Here is a 25796-nt window from a genome sequence, read left to right as displayed (position 1 = left end):
GAATATGCAGGGTTATTGTTTTAGCTACAAGAGAGGAAGCTAGTAGTATTCTCACTGAATATTTTGAGATGCTGTACTGTTAGCAGGCCGATGTATCTGAAAAAGATGCCCTCATCATCAGCTGAGAATCAATATTGCAGGTGGCTTTACTGACAATCACTGCTGAATATACAGTTTGGGAGTTAGCTTCCCCTACCCCCAACCAGATAATTTTCTTTAACAACAGTTCACAATGTCTAACGATAGCCTGGCACTGGACATGTACTACAAAGTCCCAGTACTGGAAAACTGAAGTAGAAGAAATAAAAAATGTGCACTCCCCTGAATCCCTGTGAGGTAGTGGTGCAACATGGTGCAACATGATTTCCATCAGAGAATACAGCCCCTGATGGCAAAGCATGAGGAGATTCTGCTGGTTCCTGACACAGAGTTCCCTCCATAGAGCTTGCATCTTCATCTGCTCTCATGTTTCTGGGACTGACTTTTGTTATCTCCTTGTTCAATGTAGTAAAATGTGTATCACTATTCTAAGCATTTTTAATTGTACTGTGATAGCACCTATGGGCCTCAGCCCCCATGAATTGCTTTAGGTACCACAGAGTTATAACATGATGTAATATCCATTTGCTGTAACACAGGGGTTCAAACTTTGAGAATGCTACACTTTTTCTCTTAGTGGGAAAGCACAGCCTTACATCATTCCTCTTTTGAGGATGAACTGGTGGGTAGCAATATGGCACTGTTAAAACAGCTCCTAGACCTCACCCTCTGCTGAGTTTCCATCTTGCAGATGAAATATGCAAGACATGGTGACGTGGACAGTGAAACCAAATGCACTCTCAGCAAACTTGCTCACAGCAACAAACTGACAAAGTCAAAACACTAGAGGTAAGGGATGCCATCCAGAGGGACCTTGACAGTCTTGAGAAGTGGACTTGTATAAACTTCATGAAGTTCAACAAGGCCAAATGCAACATTCAGCGCCTGTGTCAAGGCAATACCCTGCACAAATAGAGCTTGAGAGCAGAAAGGATTGTGAACAACCCTGAGGAGAAGGACTTCTGGATGATGGTGGACCTGAAGCTCAACATGAGCCATCTCTGTGCACTTGAAGCTCAGAAATCCAACAGGTTCCTGGGCTGCATCAAATGAAGCATTGACAGTCAGTCAAGGGAGATGATTCTCCCCCTCTGCTCCACTCTTGTGAGGCCCCAGTTGGAGTACTGTGTCCAGTTCTGGAGTCCCAAACATAAGAAGGACACAGTGCTCCTAGATTGTGTCCAGAAAAGACACTAAAATGATCAAAGGTCTGGAGCACCTCCCCTACAAAGACAGGCTGAGGGAGCTGGAGTGGTTCAGCCTGGAGAAGAGGAGGCTCTGAAGTGACCTTATAGCAACCTTCCAACATCTGAAGGGGGGCCACAACAAAGCTGGGTAGGGCTTTTCACATAAGTGCGTAGTGAGAAGACAAGGGGAAACGGTTTCAAACTTGAAAAGGGGTGACTTAGGAAGAAAAAGGAAGAAATTCTTTAATTTGAGCATGGTGGGACACTGGAACAGGGTTCCCAAGGAAGTTGTGGTTGGAAGTGTTCAAGGCCAGGTTGAATGGGGCCTTGAGCAACCTGGTCTAGTGGAAGATGTCCCTGTCCATGCATGGGGGTTGAAACTAGATGATATTTAGGGTCTCTTCCAGCCCCAGCCATTCTATGATTCTATAAAATATACCTTAAAAAAATGCAAACAACCAACTGAATAAAAAATGCCAATTATATGAGAGGCAAGGTAAAAAAACCCAGGGATTACTGTGTTCATCTGAAACACAAGAATGCATAGCTGAAGTAACCCGATGTAGCAAGACGAACCTCTCTTAAGGCACGGCACTCTGAGGTCCAACCAGGTGTTCCAGCAGAGACTCACAAATAGTGCTCTGAGCCTATAGCCCTCAGGACTGGTTAGCCTGGCTCAGAGCTACTGCTCCAGATTCAACTGACCTCTCTGCTGCCTTGCTCAGGACTGAGCTGAGCCTGTGCTTCAAGCCTCACCTTTTATTGGCTCCCTAATCCTGCTCATGCGCAGTTGGGGCCCACCCTAATCAGGCACAGGTGGGCTTAACACAAGGTCATGGCCACTGCCTGGTAATTAGTGGCACCTGGTTGCCTCATTTCACTACAGCCCAGGAAGTAAGAACTGGAAATTTAGCTCTGATCCCTGAGATGAAATATATCCCCCTCATATTTAGAGCAATCCTACTGAAGTGAGGATGAAAAATCAGTTTAACATATCTACCATTTTAAAGATATAATTGAATAGATAGAATTTCACTTGAAATGATAATGCACTCTTTTTCTAAGCAAATGTTACCAGGTGGTCATCTTTTTCAGAATCCCTTACCAGTAATGCTACGATATACAGTTTCAGTGTTTTAACATTTTTTCTTTTATAAATATCTAAGTGTGAAAAATGAAAAGTTCCATTACGCATCCTGGCAAAACAGAGGTTAATAATTTACTTTTGAACAGTCAAAACCTTTACAGCTATTACCAGCAATTTAATGGGGCTATATCCTTGTTAGTTTATCAAGACTAATTGGGAGCGGGCAGCTGATTATCCTGAAGAGTTGGTGGAAATAGATACTGAGGGCAAGGCAAGAGCGAGAGGTGTTAGGAGCTTTAGAAGATGAGAAGGATGTCATTTCTAATGTGTTTCTAGACATTGTCTGTTTAAGAATTGTAGTCAACTCTCCTGCTGCTGGTATCCTCAGGAGAAATTTGCAGTTGTGCAGCTGATGTCTATTTTTAATCTCGATAGTACCAGCTGGTGAGGGATGGAAGTTACCCTTGTGGGTCTAGGAGGAGAATAAAGAACTTTGTGCATTGGAGCAACTTCCAGCTAACCAGAAGTACATCAAGTAGATGTACTCTAGAGGAAAAAGAAAAAAAACAAACAAACCCAACAAATTTAGCAAGAAGAAAAAAAACGTGAGAAAAAAACCAAAACAAGCCACCAGGAAATTAAATTGGGAAATTAAATTCTTGTATTATGTCTCTGTCTAGGAACCAAAGACAGTGTAACATAAGGTTTTAAGTACCAAGGTTCAGTGTTGGAAAGTCTGAATGACACATATAACTGATTTAGGTGACTTCCCTTCTAGTTTGATAGTCGTGCAGTCATATCTCCAGTTATTTTTTAGGTCCTGCCCTGTTTTGTGGATTCACAGCAACTTCAGGCTGCTGTGCAGAACAACTTTTCCTGAAGTCTTGGAGATATGACAAGAGATGAATTGCCTCTTACCAGTGGAAATGCTGAATGTTTTGTGTGCTCCATCACTGTGTGAGATACCAGGACACATTGTCTCTTATGTATGGTTTCAAAATTGTTTATCCATATCTTTGGAAATCACAGCTACAATTTAGATTAAGAATGAAGGTTCCCTATTTTATGATTTTTTTCTTTTTTTTTTCCTTTCAGATTTTTATTTTTCATATTTTTCATCTCTGTAAGACTGCTTTTGGCAGAGATCACAGAAGACCAGTTCTCAATCTTTTCTGTGAAAACTCTCTTCTCTGGTGTATATTTATACAAAACATGTTCTAAACTGTACACATTGCTGCTGCAGGAATTTAACATAGCCTTCCAGATACGTGTTAAAACTACTCTATAATGCTGGAGCAAGACAAAAATAAATACATTAGACTTTAGTTCAAGAGACAGCCCAGTTTTTCTACACTACTGTAGTTTCACTGGCCTATAAGAGTTGCTGGCCTGCCAGCAACTTCATCTTCTTGTTGAGGGGTGATTGCAGGATGACTGTTTATCTTATTTTTATTTTTTACAAGATTATACAATGGAGAAGCTACATTGCAAGGAAGGCATTTTCAGGAAGGCAAGTAATTTTCATAAGAAAGATTTTATTGTAAGCCATTCTTTTGTAATCTACAATTTTCTAAACTGAACTTATTCCACTCCTCTTTTTCTCATTATGTTAAAAAAAATTAAACGTATATACATTTTCCCATATTTCTATGTTTGAAATACCATTCCTTTAGCTATAGAATCAAATAGCTTCGTATACTTATTTAAATAGTTTTATTACAAAATCAACTATCAATGTTGTTGACCTTGCCCTTTTGTTTTTGTATGTTTGGATACTTTTATATATCTACCAGATCTTCTTAAAATCTAATTCTTCAAATTTTTCAATATGAAATTGTCTTTCAGCAAATTAGGAAAATATTTTTCATGCAAAACTTAGATGAGAGGGAAAATGAGGTAAAAGTCCCCAAGGCTGAAGAATTAGCTGCAAACATGGGAGCCCTTTCATATTTCCCTTAAGGTTTGTTTCTTTGAGATAAATTCAGAATTTTTACTACATACTCCACTAAAAGAAAATGGCTGTGCTTAATTTCAGCTTGAAAGCCTCAGTTTACCAGGCAAACGGAAGCTGACATAGTGTGGTACAATTTATTTCTTTTCTTTCTAAAGATTTTTTTGGGTTTCCACATGCAGCAGAAAAACATCTTATCAGCAAGGTATTTACAGGGAAGAGGATGCTTGGAATTATCTTTGAGTAACTAAACTCTAAGTAAGTTTTCATTCTGGAAAACCGTATGCTGGCTATTTATATGGACAAATTGTTATGACTGGACTTTTAGAAGAATTAAAAGTGGAAGATACTTAAAGATCTTAAACTCTAACATTTTTTAAGATAAAAGTAATTTTAATTCCAAATATATAAGTATGTTAAGACTTGTTTTTCATTCAGTTCTGTAGCTGAGTTCTGAAATGTAAAAGGAAACCTAATTAAACTTTGATTAAGGAAGCAAAAAAAGTAACCACAAAATGAATCCACCTAGATGAATCATAGAGAGCGCCATGTGATCAAAACTATGTCTTTCTTTTCTTTATGTGGAAAGTAAAATTTTCCTATCATGTTTTTCTTTATGGATGCTAGCCTGCACGGATTTTATTGGACCATTTTTAAAAGCTGTTTTTCACAGTCAGTTTTATCAGTCTGCATTTAATTGAATGTAATTTTATGTAGACAAAATGCAGACAAAAATTGTAGAACTCCAAGTACGGCAAAATGATGTATGCAGTAATACATAACATCTCTAATCTTGATTAACATCAAATAAATCTTTTCCCATGTAAATCTATTCAATAGGTTTTGTTGGGGGCTTTTTTGTGAAAGGAGGAAAAAAACAGAATAAAGAAATCACAAGACTAACCACAGCTCCTCTGCTCAGCTTTTAAAAATGTCAACTCTGCAGAGCCCACATACTGTATTAGTTTGCAAATATATATTCCTAAAAATTGAATCACTTCTAGATCCAACTGATATTTTTTTTTAGGGGCTTGGCTTGCATAAGAGAGATGCTGATTCTGTGAGTCATGAGCATGGGACTCATTTTATCCTCTCCTTGGCACAAGAGTAGGTGTGAGAGGTTTAGAGTTCTCTCAGAGACATGCAGTCCCCCCAAGTGTGGGTGCTGTGGGTTTGAGTTTTGGATGACCCTCTCACCAGTTCAATTCAGGCGTTTGCTGTGTCCCAGGCACAGTGGGCTCCTAGCCAGGGGGCATCCTCCTAATGCTCCTCTCTTCTCTTTGAGTGTGAACCTCCCCAGTGCTCCACCACTGGGGCAGATATGAAAAATTTCACTGAGATAATATAAATAGTGTCTCTTCAGGTTTTCCTTGAGCTCAGAGGATAGCTTAAACAGCTGCAGACCTCTGTGGTGCTACACTTCTGTCCAAGATTCCTACTAGCCTTGTGGTTCAAATTTCCCTGTGTATCTTTTAAAAAATGATAGCTGGCAAATTCAGATTAAAATGTTTCAAATTAAGTACAAATCCAGTCACTATTCTTCTGTAGGCAAAAAGAACTATAATTGAACATCTCTATTCCCTAGCAGTATGTAGTTTTGTTTCATCTGGATGATATTTATATTATAAAATGCTATTTTATACTGGATAAGTTATTACTGTATTGATCACAGTAAGTAAAACCAAGATCAGATTAATAACAGAAATGAATGCCACAGAAATGCAGACTGCAAAAAATACATATCTGGAAAAGCAGCTTAACATCTATGAATTAAATCAATCAACAATTTTAATCTTTTAACACAGGGTGTACTTTACACAAAACTATGCAAAAGGCTTTGTGGTAAAGTGTAGCCTAGGGAGACAGTGTAAGTCTTTTAGAGAGATCTATAATAGCAACTCATGCAGAAAAGTGAACATTACTGCATGGTAGCATAAAAGAAACTGAATTCAGAAGACACTCCCAGTACCAATAGACATATGCTTTAAGGATGAAGGAATGGCATAATTGATTTCTAAGAAACACATATAGCAGCCACACTGGCAACTCAGTTTCCATTTTGCATCTATGGTACTCTGAGTTTATTTTCTCCAGTCCACTTGCTATTATTTTGGTTGGAAATTGTTTTCTGAGCATGAATATTACCTTTGGAAAACCTGTTGTCCTTTATTTTTCCAGACTTGTTACTGTAAAACAAAACAACTTTTAAATTATAAAAGATTATTTTTTTGTTGTGTTCTAACTTCAGTATTCTGGACAGAAATGTAGTTGCTATGTTAGCCAACAATCTTAATTTTTCCAGAGATTGTCATGTTAAAACCTTCAGTAATAGCATATTACTATTTATATATAATTTGTATTTTAAACTTTAGAAAAACCTTTTGGTAAATAATTTTAAATTTAAGAACTTCAACTGGCACCTGATGGCATTTTGAACACACTAAGGTACTCTGCTATTCTCCATCTCCCTTATACAGGTGCACTTCTCCCATCCTGTGCCATTTCTACCAGTGCTGTGCTAGATATGTGTGGTTTCTAAAAGTGCACTTGCCAGCTATATTTATTCACCTGAATCCTGCCCAGTGCCTTTCCACTGTGGGAAAAGGTGGTTATTTGATGTTACTAAGTTAAAAGTGAAAAAGAAATGAACTTTCTAATGTATACCAGAATTCTTTAAGACACAAGATGTCTGAATGGGACTAATTACTAACCATGTGGGAACTGGGCAAAGAAAAATGTCATGTTCAAAATCATTTTATGACACCCAACTTGTTCAAACGGTTTACTGCCATGATGGATTTGCTCACTAACTTTAAAACATATGCTGTCTGTAGCCTTGGGAAATGGAAAATGGCAGATGGATTACAGCCATGTACAAACTGTGTCCCTGTTGAGTTCAGTAACACCACGGTTCATGGAGTCTCTGACTGAGGCAAATGTGTGGAGTACAGAGAACTGTTTTGGAAAATTATAGCCATGTTTTAAACAATTCTTATACCCTTCCTGAGGCATTTGCATTGGTCACTCCTGGGCCATCTGTCTGGGTCTGTCCCATCCTTTGTATGAGCTGGACTTTTGCTGTGACCATATATCATCATTCTTATGTACTTAAGGGATAAAAACAATCTGACACATTATAAATGGCAGGACTAAAACCTTGAATATTTTTCAGTATGATTTTCCCTACTCTGTTTGAATATCCACTGCAGTTCTTCTTAAGCTTATACAGTCCATAATATTGAAACTGTTTTACTGTTTTCAAATCCAAATTAGAAATTTCCCTAAGTCTTCTCTAAACAGTTTATTCCTCCCTCTCCCCTTCCCCAGGCACAGCTGTCATAGATGTTTGCTTTATCACCCTCAAAAGGAGATGAAGGAAGTTTTTCAGTGTAAGAGCAGAAGCACTTTGTATGTTGTTAGCACATATTAATACCCAGATCTGAACAATGAAATTGTTTGCACTGAATAAATTCTAATTGTGTTAACTTTGGGGGGGTTAATGGGAATGAGTGTCTGGAGTCAGGTCTGGAGAAACTGAATCTTGGCCAGAGCTGCTGAGGGTAAGTCACTGTAACCAGCTGTACCCTTAGAAGTTGCCAAGTTTTTTAAGAGCATGGCATGTATGTCTGCAGCATATTAATAACCAGCCTTATTCTCAGGCAACCATATTTGCATTTGAACTGAAGATAGAAGGATAAGGTGGTTTGCTGAAAAGTGTGTTTGTAATCAACAAAATTCCTTGCAAGCTGTAATAGAGATTTCTCTTTTTTGTGGCTTCTTCTTTTTAATATGATTTTTTAACTGCATTTTCCTTAAAAAATATTTACGGACACAGAAGGATAATAGGATTATTTTGTATAACTATTTTATACATCTTTCCACCTCATACAAAAGTTAACCCACAGAAATTTAAAGATCCATCTCTATTTTAAGGAAATAAATCTTCTTTTGATTGTTAGTATAAAATAGCCTTATGCCCATAAAAACCTATTTGGTAATACAGAGGTGGTAAAAGTGGCATGATAATACTCTATTCCTTATTCTGCTTTCATTGGATTTACTGAAACAAAAATTACTTGCATAGTGACTTACACACGTGTGTGTGAAAGAGTTCAATAGAGAGCAAAAAAACCAGGTAGACTAAAGTGACAAAGAGATTTAATCTGAGCCCAAATATTAAATTAAGGAAGGATATTTTATAAAAATAATTTACTAAGCTCCAAAGTAAAATATATGTATGTATATATTTACATATAAATACTTCTGACTTTCAAATCATTCTCAAAGCTTTCTAACAGCTTATTCATGTACCAGATTTAGGTTTCCCAGACAGAATGCATCATCTGTTTTGAAGTAGAAGATGCTACTTTAACGAGCAAAACCCACTTCTTACATGTACACAGCTTGTCAAGTGTACCCTGGCTAACTAAAATGAGGTATCCATTTTTGTACCCATATGTAAATGGGAATGAAGTTCCAGACAGTTTAATCATGAGAATTTTGGCCATGGATAACAATGCTGAAATGTCTACATTTCCTTATATTTTAGAGATCATTATGTCCAGTTTTTTATGCCAGGTTTCTCAGCTTTTCTTTCTCGAAACTCACAAATGATGTCATTAACTTCCAGCAAAAAAAAAGTACATCTCTTTTTCTATAGCAATAATTTCTCCTAAAAAGGACTAAAATATGAAAAAATACAGCTGTAAAATAATTGCATTTGTCTCTAAAGGTTAAACTAAACCTGAAAAAATGAACAAGATTGTCAGTCATAACTATTGTTCTAGAAATAAATTAAGCCAAAATCACATTAAGCCTGGAAGAATCTGGCTTCTCAATATCTTTTGTGAAAATGCTCTGTAGTTTTAGCATGCTGAGAATATGTATTATTAAAGACTGCAAAGTCCTCTACAGAATAATCTTTCACTAAATTCACCGAAGAACACTTTTTTTTTTTTTTTCTGGACATTATAAAATCTTCATTCTTTTCTAATTATTAAAGATAAATAATAGTGATAAGACTTGGACTGGCAAAAATAATTGCAATAAAAAAGGTACTCAAGAAGCATTTTCATCCTTTGTAAGGGTTTCTGAAACTGATATTAGTCTTGTTGCATATTCAAATGAATTGTCTGTATTGTACTTTTATTATCTTTGCTTTCAATTTACATCTCTAGGAAGGTGATCTTTGCTTTCTTTGGGTTTGTAATTTACATTACACCTTTCTCTGTTTCCTTCATCACTTCACAATATCCTTTCTACTCCCCTTGAATTTTTTTCAATATGAAACTGTATTCTGGTACTAGCAATTTTTTTTTTTTTTTAGCTACTGGATTTCATTATAAAGTAAATGTTGTGATAAAATGTTTACATTCATAAAATCTACTAGTCAACAAAACAGAAGATTGAAGACTTGTTCACACACCAAAAATAGGTTCATGAACACCACAGTAACTGTGGGTCAGGCCTAACCCAAATACTTAAAAATCTGACTCAGCAGCAGCAATGCATATATTTAGGGTGAAACTTGAGAGAGGTTTCCTGTAAACATGTTCAAAAAGTAAATCTTCACCTTCTGGAGATGGTAGTAGTGCACTGCACAATTTCACTGAGAGTGTGGATCTTCCAACACCACAAGCATAAGAAGAGCCCCTAAAGAAGGATACAATGCTATGTATAATGAATCCGTGTAGAGTGGAAGGTACCTTCATGCAGAAATTGTCCTTTAAATGAAAACAAAGAATATCCTATAACCTAAAAATCTGGTTACGATTTTTTGATGTAATTGCCAACATTTTGATATCCCAAAGGTCTCCAGCTTTGTATATCTTGTCCTTCTTTGAGTTCAGCCCTAACAGAAGTCACACGGATCATGGATGCAATGCTGTTTTGTTTTAGAAAACTTTTCCTCTGGAATTGTTATTTCTGAACCATAGACACAACAGCACTCATTAGTTAGCAAAAGCTTCTCAAAGAGATGTGCAGCTTGTGCTCAGAGGAACAGATTGTGCTGTCTGTGAGTGTTACCTGCACGACCTCATCTGAGCCCTTGCCTCACCTCCCAGGGCTTTGCCTTCTGTGCTCATGAGCCGTAGCCTAGGCTGTGAATTTCAGTATTCAGTTAATTTCAGAAAAAAAGCTGTTGACTCTAGACTTTATCACAGAGCTCCCCAAAAAAGTAAGCTTACTCCTGGACAATTTGGCTCCTTAAACAATTTTAAAAGAAGTCTCTGAAGAGAGACAGCAATAGCTCTGAGGAGCTCAGAGCCACCTCCCACTAAGCTGGCATGCCCAATGCTCTGCTCTGGCCTTTTTAAAGGACTGGTGGCTTCAGGTCACACATATTGTATTTCTGTAGGCCAGAAAAATAGGTGACAAAATCAAGTATCCTAGCTGTCAGGATGAAACGGAGACTTCCAGTCATCTGGAGATGCTAACAAGCTATTTGAGGATCTTGCTATATAAAAGCTTACAACTATACTCAGAAAGGGTCTTTATCAATCCTAGTCAAGAAACAGCTTGTTTTGAGGATGGGACTCTTTGTCATTTAAAAGACAAAGAGAAAGATCTTAAGCACACACCCAGGAAGTGGAAAACTGTACACAAAAACTTCTTTAAAGCTCAGAAAGATGAAGCATGTTTGAAATTGGTCCTTTCACATCTGTGTGTATGATTTATCTTGTGAGATACCTGGTCTGGAGGAATTACTGCCTGCTTGTCCATTTCCTTCACCCCAAAGACAGAACACTTTCTCAAACAGTTTTTTCCAGGGCAGGGTTTTGTTCTTTTAATACCGAGAAAAATATTTCAAGCTGGCTGTTGGATACTCATCTCCTTGAATGAAGGACTTTTAGGTCCAATCAATTATCTCATCCCTTCCAGTTGACTAATTTAAGCAGCTTCCACTTTATTTTGAAGGCTTCTCTGAATTTTATTACTATAACCTGGAGTTCCAATGAAAGTGCAAGGCATGAGTATGTCACTGATTTCCAAAGAAGAAGGCATTTCAATGATGAGCATGATGTTGTCCATAATGTTTTAATGGATCAAGCTTTCCCAGCAGTGAAGTATGTCCACCGTATTCCCAGCGTGGTCAGTTATGCCAGCCCATGGTGGACAGGTACCTTTAACCCATATACCTGCTGTCCCAGCCAGCAATGTGCTACACCTTCAGATTCTTTTCACCCACTGTAAACCTAACAACGCATTTCTCTCTTTGGGAGAAGAGAAAAGACAGCGCTAAGCTCTTTTGAGATTCTTGCCAATGGACTAAAGAGATGGAATGTTTTCCTACAATGTCTGTGAATTTTCTTCAGTCCTAACATGAAAGATCATCCATAGAAAGATGAACAGTCCTGATCTTGAAGCCTATTCATTCCTTGGATGTCCTATTGAGACTGAAAAAATGTGTCATTAAATAGAAGCCTTATCCAGTTCCAATAAACTTCAGAGGAAACTGGACTGTAAACTCATCACCAACAGGGGTGATAGATTCTTCAATATGAGCATTTACCTATTGAGAATTTGATGGGTAGTAAATTCAGATCACACAGGGTTGGTTACACTTCTTGTTATTATCAAGCTGTGCTCAATTTGCACACTCTAGTTTTAGGAAGTTTTACATCCTATCACCAATACCTCAAGACATCTAATACATTTTCATTTTGATTTAATAGAAGTTAAACTTAAATTTTATGTTTCAGCGTAACAATTTCCATGTCTGAAAAGATTTATATATCCTACTTGCTTTACTTGTCTGCTCCAAAAATCTGATAGCTAAGTAATTTTTTTTCAGAAGATTCAGAAATACTCTTTATTTTAGGGTACTGCGTTGGCACAAGGTAAAATGCTTTTACAACACTTCACCATTATTTTTCACTAAATATTCTGTCTATGCTATTCTTTCTAATTATCTTTTAAATCCAGACATACATGTAACTCATACTGGCTTTACTGGGAGCCCCAGATAAAGGGCAAAGGCACAGATAATATTATTTATTTAATGCTAATAATTTTTAATGAACATTTTTCAGATACTCTGCATAATAATGAAACAGTCGAGAATTCTCACAGCAAACAGTACAGCAAGAAGTATTACTTGGGTTATAGACAAATACACTAGTTAATTCCTAAAATGGTTGCAAAGTGTTTGCTCCCTATAGTAAGGCAACCTTTTGACCAACCTTTTGTCAGGGAAGAGTCCACTTCACCTAAACCAAGAGAAAAGAACAAATATCAGAGAAGAGATACAGTGGTAATAATAACAGCAGCAACAAGAATGTGTCTTGCCACACTGGCATATATCAATTAAAAAAAAAAAGAAAATCTGTTCTTTACATGTTAAATGACAAGCACTCTATTCTGAGATTTTGGATTTTTCATAACATATCTCTCTTACCATAGAGGATTTCCTGGGTCTGGGTAGATAAATTCGTTGTGCAGTAGTAACCAAGGAAACGTCCAAATCTGTGTTTGTGGTTCTGAATGTTAACTTGTGACTACAATTTAAAATTTCCTAGACTTTATGCATGTTGCAGTGTCTTAAGTAAAAGCCTAGTGCTTCCATTTTAGCTCCAAATAATAAAAGTCATATTTAGGCTAACAAGACTGTAAACCTAGCAACACTTCCTGTGAAATCCGAGGCAAAAAATACTCAGCTTCAGTGGAACTAGGAACATTTGATTGCTGCTATATGTCATTCCACCTCCACATGGGATGAGGAATTTAAAGGATTGATCCTGGACAGCTGTTGTGAGTGTGTAGGCTCAGCTGCACTGGCTGCAGCACCCACGAGGGCAGGGAGTTCACATGCAAGCACTTTTTATCATGTAATGCAGCAAGTTGCCTATTGCCTTTTCACACTCCTGGTAGGTATTGATGAAATTCCACTTGGAATTTATACTTGGGTGTAAGGCTGCGACTGAGATTTTCAAAAACTTCTTAGTGAGTATTCAGATCTTGAATTTTTATATGTCAAGTATTTTATGACCTTTCCTACTTGCCTTAACATTTAACCACTTGAGTATTTGAAAGTTTGCAGGTACTTTTGGAGCTATGAAATGGGAAAATGAACACTTCAAATTTTAGCAAACTCTCCATATTTCACTGTATTTCATGTTCTGTTTCTCAGCCATATAAGAGATTTGCTTTCTACTAGTTGTAAACCATCTCAGAATAGGATGCCCTGTTCACAGACCCGCATGTAGCAATCTATCTAGTAGTATTCATATATGGTGCTAATATAAAAAAGCTCATGCACACTATTAAAAGGCAGAGATTTGATAGTATCTCAAGCTTATGAACAAACAGGTGGAAGTCCATTTCATTAAATGTTGCTTTTTAGTTATATTCTGGTATAGCCAATAGAATGTAAAATAAACTACTATGAAATTAAGATTTCACTCCTACACTCTGCTTGTCAAAATGACCAATACGATGTGGCATGATGATCCACTACTGCTCTGCTCGAACCAGGGAACTATTCTCTTTATAATGGAAGGATAGTTACTTCCAAACTTGAAATGTTAGCAATATTCTTTCATTTGTCAGATTGTGTCAGGTGAGGGATGTTGCTATAATGGCAGAACCATAATTTCTAGTAAACAGAATTATTTGTAGTATGCCATCTAGAATCCCCTTTGTTCAGTCAAAGCACTGTTTTTTCCTTTTTTTTTTCCCCCCAATATATTTTCCTGTCATTAACATATCAAATATAAAAGTTTTAAGTTTCTTGGTCTATCTTGTATACTTATTTGGATTCTTGTTGCTTAAAAGAAAATAGCTATTACCATTCTCTGAAGCAATATCCTCATGCATATTTTAGTTGTGGCTTTGAAGTCTTGTATAAATTAGCACTCTTTACTTCAAGATGTACTAATGCTAATATTTAATTCTGACAGCTTTTCTGTAATGGTACATTAAACAAAAGATGAAAGCTAACAAAGAGACCAATTTACTGATTGGAATAGCCAGTAGATGCTTTATTAGCAATAACATTCACTTTTCATTTTGCTTGATCTTCTTGTCTGTGAGGTTAAAAGCTGAGTAAGCCAACATAATGCATGTAAAACAGGAGTTAGAGCAGTTACAGAAGTCTCCACGTTACAAATACCTTCATCACTGTCATCATCGTCACTCCATATGATGTCAGACAGAAAAGAAAGAAAGCCATAAAGCCAATCAGTGGTTTCTTCCAGTGTTTCATGAATGATTCTCAGGGGTTCTGTGCTGAGCTTGTTAACAGACCTTCCTAAGTGTAGAGTTCAGAAAACAGAAGCGATTTGAAAAAAAAGATACTCTTTCAGTGATAAAAATTAGTCTTCATTTTCTTCAGGACTAATCAGACTACCTTCTTTAACAAAGAATGTGAATGTTAATTGTCATTATTCAAGGTTTTGAGGACAGCTCTCCTTCCTGTGCAAGACTGGTAAAAACTGAATCTTACTGTACTTGCTCTTTGCAGAGTGATTAAGGACACAGTGGATAATTTGGTTTGATACTGCACTCCAAGTTCTGGCTATTCTGCACCTTGGTTAGATAAAGGATAAATATAGATTTGATTCTACCTAATCTCCATCATTTTAGATAACTTCTCCCTTTCAGACCATTTTTTCTTTTTCTGGACCAGGTCCTCTGCCTGTTGGTGCCAGTTCAGGATTCATTGCCATCTGTCCACTCCTCGGAGCACATCTCTCCTTGAACCCCCTCCTTTATACAAATCCTGGCTGAGGAAATTGCTGATCCCTGGTTTTACCTGGTTTAGTGACAAACATAAGGTATAATAACCACTGAATCCATGTAAAGAAGAAAACTCCACTTATTTGGGCGAAAATAAACCTGACTCCAGAATGAAGGGGAACGCTAAGCCCAAATTGTGTTGCAGACAGCTACTTTCAAACACGTACCCCTGGTTCCTTTCTTACAAGTTTGCTAGAGTTTCTTTCACATATTCTTGGGCACATCTGCTTACTTAAGTAGTTCTTATTTTACTGCTCTGGTAGAATTAGGCTGGCAAGAAGGAAGCTGTGCGATTTAATGTCCTTCCTTGGACCTTAAATGGAAGTGAGATCCCTGATCCCCACTGTAAACACAGTCAGGGAGAGCAGCCATCAGTGGGTAATACAGTTATACCCTTCATGGCTTTTCCTGTTGTAGTTTCACCAGATTTCTCCCTAGCCGACCTTGACAGAGTATTTCTTCTCATCTTTCTGTCCAGAAAACTTCTATTTTCTTGAAATCTCCACCAGACTCCTTAGGAAAAGGGACAACTCTCATTCAGTCTATGTTACTGTTCACTGTATTTGAAAAGGCAGACTGTAATGATTACCCTCCTTGATTGGAGGTTTTCCCCAAATGCAGACAATTGAAGGTATATAAAAAATAAATATGTTTTGGGTTGTTGGCCTAACCTCATTCCTAAGAGTTTCAATACAAGTATACACATTGAATTTAGCTATATTAAGATAGGAATCATATCTCTGTTTACCACTATCTGTCTGTATGCAAATATTTAAGTCAGAAGTTAAACATAAGTCTCTTCAGAACTACTTCTGATTGCAGCGTTGGGACTCACAAGCCAAGTCTTAGCACTAACCAATAGTCTTACATGGACTTGCAGTTTACAAACACAGGCAAAGTGCAGATGTGAAGCAACTTCTTTGGTGGCAGCAGTATGAACATTTATTTTCTGAAAGTACTGTAATGAAATATACAAGTATGTACTTAATTGAAATAGAAATGTAGCACTAAATAAATTATTTTCTTTCTAATGAAACAATCTGAAACAGAAAAGACCAGCCTGACTTTCTATTATTTTACATCTGCTCATAAATAATGTAGACCAAAGAACTATTTTAGTTAACTTTTCTTTGAAGACTGTAATTTATAGATATGTGCTACCAAACAGTCAGGGACATCATAGAAATTAATCACGTGGCACAATGAAATTATATAATTGCAAAGAAATATGCATCATCTCTTCACTTAGTGTATTATTGTGTGCTCTGTTGTTTTCAAAAAGATTGAGTAGTATAACAGGGAATATTAAGTTTGCTTATCATAAGGCATTTATATATTTGCATTGGCCTCATGCACTGAGATGTAGATAGCTTGGGTTTTTTAACTGATTTGCCACAAATGTTCTCATATGTTTATTAGGAGAATGAATGCCTATATTTAGGCTAATAAAGAGTAAATCTGCAACCCATTCCCTGATGTCATTTACACTTTATTCCAAGCTGACTAATAGAATAGACATGGCCAGAGGGATTCTACCATAACTGAGGTTTTGATTCACAAGCAGGGATGGTTTAACTTTGGACAGATGCCTTGATTTCCAGTCTGGCTGTCCAGTCCACCTACCCTTTACCCACTGGTTGCTTAGGGATGGTTCAGTTGGCTTTACAGCCACAGGTTTTCACAGCTGTGGAGACTACAGCTGTAAACTAAGTAATAATTGGTGACTTTATTTTTCTTTTTCTTTTTTTTTTTTTCCCTCTTTTTTTTTTTTTTTTTTTTTTTTTAATATGCTGGTCTATCAACCAGCAATTCAAGAACTGCTTCACAGGTAGCAGAGCTGTCCCCCCAGGCAGGCAAGGGAAATGCTCAGAGAAGAGCAAGATCAAGTGCAAAGGAAATTATTCCAACCACCCCAAGGCAAGCCATCTTTGCTGATGAATCAGAGCCCTCAATGTCATATCCTGGTCTTTAATTCACAACATCTCAACAGTAGACTATGAAAACGGATTAGAAATTGTAACTCTCCAGAGGCAAAATCTTCCAGTCACACCTAAACCAACAGGCCCAAGTTGCAAATCCTGTTTAACATTAAAAGCTTAGAAAAAAACAGTTTGGGTCCGTGTAGAGGACACTTTAGTGGTATTATCAAAATTAAATTTTGCATACAAAGAGATATCATGAGATACAATGCAGATGACATGGGCCTGGAAAGTTGTCTCCTTGTGCATACCTGTGATCAACTTCTCTTGTATTTCCTACGTTTTAAAAAAGTAGTGCTAACTAATGATTTTTCCTAAAATGCTTAAGAACACCACACTAGGTAACAGAAGCAAAACAAATCCACAATCAAATACATAAGAAATCAAATTTCAAAAACAGGGACAGGCAAAGAAGGGGAAGCAGGAAAAAATCAAATTTCACAACAAGTGAAATCAAATCCACAATTTCGGCTCTCCCCACAACTTTAACAACAACAGGTTCTTCTCCGAGTAGAACAAAACACACAAAACCCAAAGGAAATAAAGAAATTTAGGGGGGAAAAAATAGAGAGAAAGGTGTCATTTCCCTCTCACACACATGCAAAGAAAGATAATAATTTCCAGAGGATTTGCATATTCTTGCTTCAGAACTGAAGTTGGGAGAATGCAGATTTCCATAACAAAGTTTGAGCTTATTATTTTATTTTTTTTTTTCATAATTTAAGAGTACAATATGATGACTAATTTTTAAACCAGTCATGTATTCAACATATTCAGACTGGATTAGCTGTCCTCTGTCTTACACAGTATATTTTAAAACCAATCTTATAATGTAGATCTCTTGATAGCATATATAATATACTATGTAATATGTAATTTGTAACTAATATATAACTATAAAATATAATTAATATATAATGTCATATATATTGCTCCGGGAATAGGAGAGGTAGGATCTTGATTTAAACTGTAAAGAGCCTTTATGAGTGCAGAGTATTTCTCAGATTGATACAGATTGTGAAGTTTTACCTTATGTTGAACTTGTAAATAAAGACTGAGCCAATTGCTCTTAGATAACATAGTAGAAACAAAATATTTTTCAAAGCAGGTAGAAGGAAAGAGGTGAAGGGAAGTGAATGGTTACTCAGCAGGTTAAGCTAATGGATGAAACATGCAATTAATATTGAAGAATTTTGTTGACAGTATGTAATTTCATTTAATCACAGCTTAAATTCAGATTATCCTAGCTAGTCAAATGTAACTGAAAGACAGGAGCTGAATCCCTGGTGGTTTTTAGACTCCCCAGAAGGCAATACAGAAAGACATACTGTGACTATTGAAAGGCAAGTTTCTCACTTTCCTTTGACATCTTTTTTAGGGTTCTATGAATTAATTACCAAACATGCCCATCCCTTCCCGTAGACTAAGAAGGAAAGGAAGCCTGAAAATTTAGCGTGAACATGACACCTTATTTTCATACAGTTGAAGTATGTGAAATGGATCGTATTAGTGGTGTTTTTTCATATTTAAATCCTTCTTACCATTATCCACTTTGGCTAAGCACTTAGATTTGTAGCTTTAAATTCATAATTAATTCAGGTAGTTAAGACTATTCAGCTTGATAAATGACTTGCATTCCAAAACAGCACTGGTACCACCAGCAATGGTTTGCTGTTTTTTTATTACTTGGCACAGCATAGGAGATGTTTTTCAGTTCAATAAAATAAATTTTAGTTCTACTGTACTCATGCTTTTTTTCTTTTTTTAGAGTGAGACCTTCAGAATTTCAATTCCACAACTTTCTGCCAAGTGCTGAAATCACAGTCAAATTGAAGAACTTTATGTACTACCTTTTTTTGAAGAAACATAACAACATAATTGCAGGAAAAATCAACTAAATTTAGTTGGAGAATGTCTGTTACCTACTGAAGATATCTTCAAGACAGTTTGGAATCTTGCTTGGATTTCCTTTACTAAACATATGCTAATTTGGTTGAAATATTTCTTTAGAAAACAATCTTAGGTGTGTTTTAGGTATTAAATACTTTTGAAAACTTCATATGTCTACCTCGCTTTCATGATTGTTATATTAAAATTAAACTACTACAATTCTATGTAGCTCTCTGGGATCATTGATTCAGAAATAGAAATTTGATTCAAAATGTGAAAACAAGAATTATGGCCAATTAATTTCTTCAGTTTTGAACTCTGCTTAGCTCACAATTTTGACTCCAATTCATTCAAAAATAGAAAGCAGACTTTCAAAGGTAATTATTAACTCTCATTTAGCACACTTCTTTGTAATCCACTACTGGCAGATTTCCAAATTCCTTCAATCAGAATTAGGAACATTCTTTGGACAGATAATTTTCATAAAAAAATTAAGAAGTCACTTCAACTTCATTAAAACTGTGGCATTTTGTGAAGAGAAGAAACTTTCTTTTTTCATGAGGACTGATAACAGGTGCTTTAACAGTGGCTTTTGGAAATAAGTATTGATTAATGTCAAGGTATGATTTGTTGTATCTCCTCAAGAAAATCTGGTTATGTTTCATGGTCTGTGTTGTTAATTCCTGTGAAGCACAAAACAGAAAGTGTCTAATTGATTCATCTCTGCTAATCACTTCAGTCATTATTCCAATCTTAATAACTGACAGGGTGTAGTCTCCTATCAATCTTTTTGGTTTGTCAAATAGTTAAATTTATACTCTGAGTTCAATCTATTTTAAACTACTGTGGGTTATTTTTTTTTTCTCTGTTTGGTTTGTTGTTTGAGGTTTGGTTTCTTTTTTTTTTTTTTTTTTTTTTGGGGGGGGGCTTTTTTTGGGGGGGGTTGTTTTTTTTTTTATTAATTGCTGCAAATTACTTAATAACTGTTGAATTTTCATATATTACATATTTGGACTCCAGTGAATTGGAAGCAATTAAATTAAAAATTATGATAATTATCTGGTGTAAAGATTGATCTATGAGATATAATGTAATTCATTGATACTGACAAGTTGATTAAGACAGATAATTTCTGTCATGTTTGATAAAATACATAAATATAAAATAGGCTTTTGATAAAAGCCTAACACAAGCTTGTGATAATAAAACATATCCTTGTTTTAATAAAATAGCATCTTATAAATCTAGAGATACTTGTATTTTAATATGAAAGTTTGTAAATTTTTAGGATTTGTTATTCATATCAGTAATTTGTTTCTACTCTTCAGTCTTCTGAAGAGTAGTATCAAACACATCAAACTCAATGCACACATAAAGTCTTCCATTAATAATATTCCAGTTTATCAGCATAGGTGTCTTTATCTCTGTATCTTGCTTTTTCATACACTAACATTTTTTCTTAAGCTTACAGCACTAAGCCTCAGAACAAACTCTGGTGGGTACCAATGAATTAGAAACATAAAAATAACAATTTAGTTTTGAATGATAAATGTATTGAATTATATATATTAAAAAAATAATAAAGAAAACTTAGTATTATCACTGGAAATTTCCATTTTACAGGTATGCACATTTTAAATATGAAGACTATAATCTGTAATATAAATCCTCTTTTTTATCAGCCTTAGATAACTATGCTAAGGTCAAACCCATAGAGAAAACCTCACCTTAAAGTGGACGAAGCCCTTTTTACCCAAAATGAGAACCAAGAATCTGTAACTAGAATCTACTTACTAACATTAGGAAGAAATTCACAAAGTGCTACAAAGTATAAACTAATTTGAGGGTCTTTTGATACAGCCATAGACGTGGAAAAGAATGTAGGTTTAGGGTGGGCTTTATCTGTAATTTACATGATTTGATTTGACATCAGCTGAAAGACTTTGAGTTTGATGGATCAGACCTTAATTAGGCAGCGTTTTGCTGAGCAGCCAAACTTTTTTACCTAAGATAATTTGAAGCTTTATTTTTTTCTCATTCTAAGGATTCAGTTTTCTGACTAAGGACAGAGATCTTCAGGCTAAAACAGCAACGTAAAAGAATTTTATGACATTTTAAAAAGGCATTTACAAGGTTATAATGACTATCCCTCAGCTAGCTACTACTTCCTAGGAATCCCCTGACTGAGAATGCCTCTTAGCTGACAAACCAATTTCAAGCATGATGTGCAAAGGAGGGAGAAGGCAATTGCCATGAACCTTGCAGTCCAAGCCAGCCAAGTTGGGGTTAGCAGAGAAGCGGTGCTGCCGTGTCCTGGCACTCTGCTGGTGCTCATGCTTTGTGATCGCAGACCCCAGGCACACACAGGGATTAAGAGCACTGCAGGCAGAGCATCTTTACCAGGTGGTAAACAGGGATCATCACAATGTTGTGAATAGGTGGCTATAGAGGATGGCAACAGGATGAACCCCAGAGAAGCCAATAAAAAAAAAAAAAAAAAAAAAAAGGAAGAAAGACTGTTAGAGCAGAAATTAACATCCTAGGTGTCTCTGGCCTAAAGGAAGCAGTTAAGGAGCTAAGTGAGGAGTTATTTCATATCTGTGGTGCTGCTGCTATGAAGCAGAAATTGCATTTCATTAAAGACAAAAACAATACACTGCAAGTGTGAGATAATACTATATGACTCAGAGCAATGAAAAAAATGTGGTTAAATAAGGCACGGGTATTTTCACAAGTTACAAACATCTTCTATTACTGAAAAGAATATATTACATGTAGTTGATTTTAATTGAATTATTTTTATTTCTTCAGTAGCAAATAACCAAATAATTACATCACGGCAACTGTTATTTAAATTAATTATTGATTTCCTTTGCATGCTTAAAATTAGAAATTTTATTGATATCATAATGGGATAGAAATTTGGGTTGTGTCCCATGAGGCACTTTTAAGCATGCAAGACATTTCTCTTCTTAGACCCCTCCTTATACCCAGCTTCTGAAATTTCACATTTTCACTTTCATGACCTCATGAAGTTTAATCTAACACAATTTATCATCTTGTATATGCTAGACCTTTTGGGATGAATGTAACACTTGTATCACTGAAGTACTTCATGGACTGTCATTCTTCTCAATATAAACGGATTTTCTAGGAGTTTATACTGCAGAGTGAAACACAGGAAATAAGATGTCACCTGGGCAGAACTTCTTTGAAATGGAATTGGGTTTAAATCTCTGTAGCTGTTTTAACATTACTGAAGAGAATGAAAAAAAAAAAATTGTAGGGTTTGGGTATATTAGTAGAATTACCATATAATTCAATTAAGTATTTCTTCAACCACTTTAAAATGTCTAAGCTGTTTATTCATGCTCTGGATTGACACATGTAAGTAAGTAAAAATTGTCTTTCAAAAGACTATAGCACTGTTCTGATAAGTTCCAAGGTGAGTAGAGTGAGACCCAACACCTTTTTTTACTTCTCAATCATTTTTGTGGGGAAGATTTATCTTGCGTTTTGCATGTGTGGAAAAGCTTTTACCAATTATTTGAATTTGGTGAAGCTATTAAAAGTTGCTTTCACCAAGAAAAAAAATGGTCTGTTCCATTAAGCTTGCTGGTGCTTTAAAATAAACCTTTTTTCTGAATAAGGTTAAAGGTGTTATCACTTTCAATACTGGGGAATATACTGTCATAACACACAAGATATACTTTTCTTTTTGAAGTCCTTAAAAGTTTCCAGTTAACTCAAGCCAAATTGACTGATTACAGCGTGATGACAATCCAGGAGAAAAAAAATGATGTGTACGTATTTAATAACGGTAATCTCAAAAAAAAAACCAAAACAACCCAAACAAAAAAACCAAAACAAACAAAAAAAACCCAAACCAAAATAAAACCAAAAAAACAAAAGTCCTGGTAACGATGATACAAACTCTCTGCACCTAACAGCTTTTGCACCTTACAGTTTTTACATGCAGGAGACTGAGGGAAGCAATACATGTCTTTTTTCTCCAGAAATACAGATGTTCATGTGAATACATGGCTCCTAATTTTCATTTTTTTAATTTTCCTCTACTGGAGAATATTACTGGAGGATATTAATATGTATATCATCCTGACTAACCAGGGTCAGCAAAAAGCTTTCTGTCACTACATGACAGCAAAGACCATAAGATAAGGAAGGTAAACAGTAAACAGTGACTTCAGGCCGTGTTAATCAGAAGCTGATGCCATAGGCCGCACAAAAATTTTTCCAGATGTTCTGACATTAAATTAAAAAGGGGGGGAAAGGGTTAAAACAGAGCATCTGACTGGACCCTTCTGCTCCATTAAGAGGTGGGAGCTCCATGCCTCTCTGTTCTGTTAGCTCCCCATTCCTGTCCTTGACAGACATTACCTCCACAAAAATCCTCCTTTGCTGCAGGTCTCTAAAAAAACCTTTTACGGTTGAGCAAAACTGAATTATCCACCACAAGGCTACTCTTTTTCCACTTATGAGAGCAGCCATAGTAAAATGGCAGGCTCACTGTGCTCTGTGTGTATTCTGTATTTTCACTTAAGATTATTTTGTGAACAGTCTTTGGATTTCATAGATTTGGTGAGGTTTCATTAGGTTTGATTGAGTCTGGCCTTTAGGTGACTCACTAAATCTCAATTAATTTACTCTGAATATTGAACACTCCAGATCTGAAATTAGGGTAGTGTTAATTAGCTGTACTTGGTCACAGGGGTGGGAAGGAATTCTAAATTCATTATTAGCACATTAACAAATGTGAGTTCTTGGGCAATCAATCCTTAGGACTGAAATAATCTTGAATTATTTAGTTACATTTACCCATTAAAATACATAATCCAGTTATGTGTACAAGAAATGCATGAAAAGCATTAATGAATTATGAAGCCGATTAACGATTAACAAGGTGTGTCTTCTAACACAAAGTATGGCAGTAATAACAAACTGTTGCAAAGCACACATAAAACTAAAATGAATTTTTTTCTACGTTTCTGAGAATCCTGAGAACATATACAAGGTAGTATGGTCTTCTTTTTGCATATTTATACATGGTACATTCTGAATGAGTTTCATAGTTTCTTATCTCAGGCTTTTGTAATGCATGTCACCTTCATACCGCATTACAAATATTTTTTTCAGTCATGCTTATAGTTGTACAATACAGTATGATAGGAATGTAAGCCTACATTTCTTTCCTCAGTGGAATGAATAAAACACACTAAGGAAAAACACTGCAAAATTTAATTTCCAGCTTCTGGGTATGAGTCAATCTTTCAGCACTGATCCAATTCTAGTCTTTGGCTGTACTTAAAACCCACTGCCAAAGGTGAATTGCAGATCCCACCTCTGTTCTAAACTCTGAACAAGCTGACACATAACCACCATGGAGGCACGGCCTTACACAAGCAACCTGTAACACAGGGCCCCCCTGCAATATTTTTTATCATAACCAGTACCTCCTGAACACTACACATTTTACTACTGAATTTACAGTAATCATGTTCTGGGTGTGTAAAATTGCACAAAATATATCTTTTTATGAATGGAGTTTAAATTAATGTAATCTAGCTACAGCTACAGAAAACTTGTTATCCTCCCTTAGCTTCCCTCAGTTCTAAAAGCTTTTTTTCAAATACTGAATAGGGAGGGTGCCCCCGTTTATTGTAGTTCTGAAACTAAACACCTCATTTTCATATAGTTATTTCTGGGACAAATTTTATCTTATAGAAATTGTCAACATTCTCAAACTTGATCCTTTATTTCCTAAAGAATATGAAACCATAGTTATCAAGAAGCAGAATCTATGTGTTGGCCCTCTAATCACAGAGGGATTCAGAGTGGAAATATGAAGTTTATAGTGATAAATTTTATGCTGATAAAAAGAATACATAAGAGCTAAAACACATATACTGATACTTCATGTCTTTTTGGAATTATTTGTTTTCAAGATAATTAGTTGTTGAATAAGAAAACAATGCTTGTGTTAAATCTAAAATACTTCCTTTTCTGCTGAGCTGGTGTGTTTCTACTAAGCTCCATGAGTCTCTGAGTATCTAGGCAACTCATAACAAATAAAGCTTCCTTTACTGCCCAAAGGCTAGCAGCTCTGTAGTGCAACCAGAAGGGACTAATCTCTGTATGTTCCTCAGCCACGCAGTTCCCAGCTTGATTTCCTATGTCATCCCAGTCCTGTTTTCTGCTGCAGGCAGTCCTGCCAGTGCCTCTGCTGCAGATCCCATCATTTCTGGCACAGAAACATAGTGGGAGTGTCTGGTGGGAGCTCAGAGTTCAGAGCCAGCCCCTGCATGGAGGTGTTTGGCATTTGACCCAGGTCTCCCAGAGCTCTCCCAGCTCAGGTCCTTGTTACCCATAATTGTGGCAAAGGGCTGGCACTGCAGATGTGAGCAGGGTGTGTTTAGGTCGTCCCACTGGGAACTCCTGCACAAAAATTATTAACTACATGAATGAGTAAACTTCCGATTTCAGATTTCAGATGGCATTACCTCCACTGGAGGCCAAGAGTCAAACTGTCAGAGGGTAAAAATCATTCTGCTATCAATACCATAAGGTAGGTGATCCTAAGTGAAATTTTCAGCTTTTTTCATGGAATTTTTATAAAACAGGTCTAACCTGGAAAAATCAGACTGAGTAGGAATTCAGGGGTTAAAATCCAAGGGTCATGATAAGAGCTATGTAGCCATTGCTATACTTAGTAAGAGTCTATTAAATCTTTGTTGGAAGGAGCAATTCCTTCTTTTAACATTCCACCCTTGAGACTCAGTTTAGATATTGGCTTAATTAATGGCTTAGGAACAAAACTGTCTTTTTGGAAGGAAAAGAAATCAACTCAT

The 25796-nt window shown here is 36.2% G+C and overlaps 1 protein-coding gene across 1 annotated transcript in view; it reads right to left on the bottom strand.

The window, feature by feature from the left end:
• Positions 1–25796, bottom strand: part of TRDN (triadin) — a 140873-nt gene that overhangs the window by 83828 nt on the left and 31249 nt on the right. Inside the window, exons 3-5 of the mRNA XM_030447551.1 lie at positions 21331–21372; positions 14436–14573; positions 12508–12534 (exon numbers count right to left, since the gene is read on the bottom strand). Coding sequence (XP_030303411.1) covers positions 12508–12534; positions 14436–14573; positions 21331–21372 — 207 coding nt within the window. The remainder of the gene's footprint in view (positions 1–12507; positions 12535–14435; positions 14574–21330; positions 21373–25796) is intronic.

Source organism: Calypte anna, chromosome 3 (assembly GCF_003957555.1).
Source record: "Calypte anna isolate BGI_N300 chromosome 3, bCalAnn1_v1.p, whole genome shotgun sequence".
Taxonomy (NCBI): Eukaryota; Metazoa; Chordata; class Aves; order Apodiformes; family Trochilidae; genus Calypte; species Calypte anna.
This window is presented reverse-complemented; position numbering and strand designations above follow the sequence as displayed.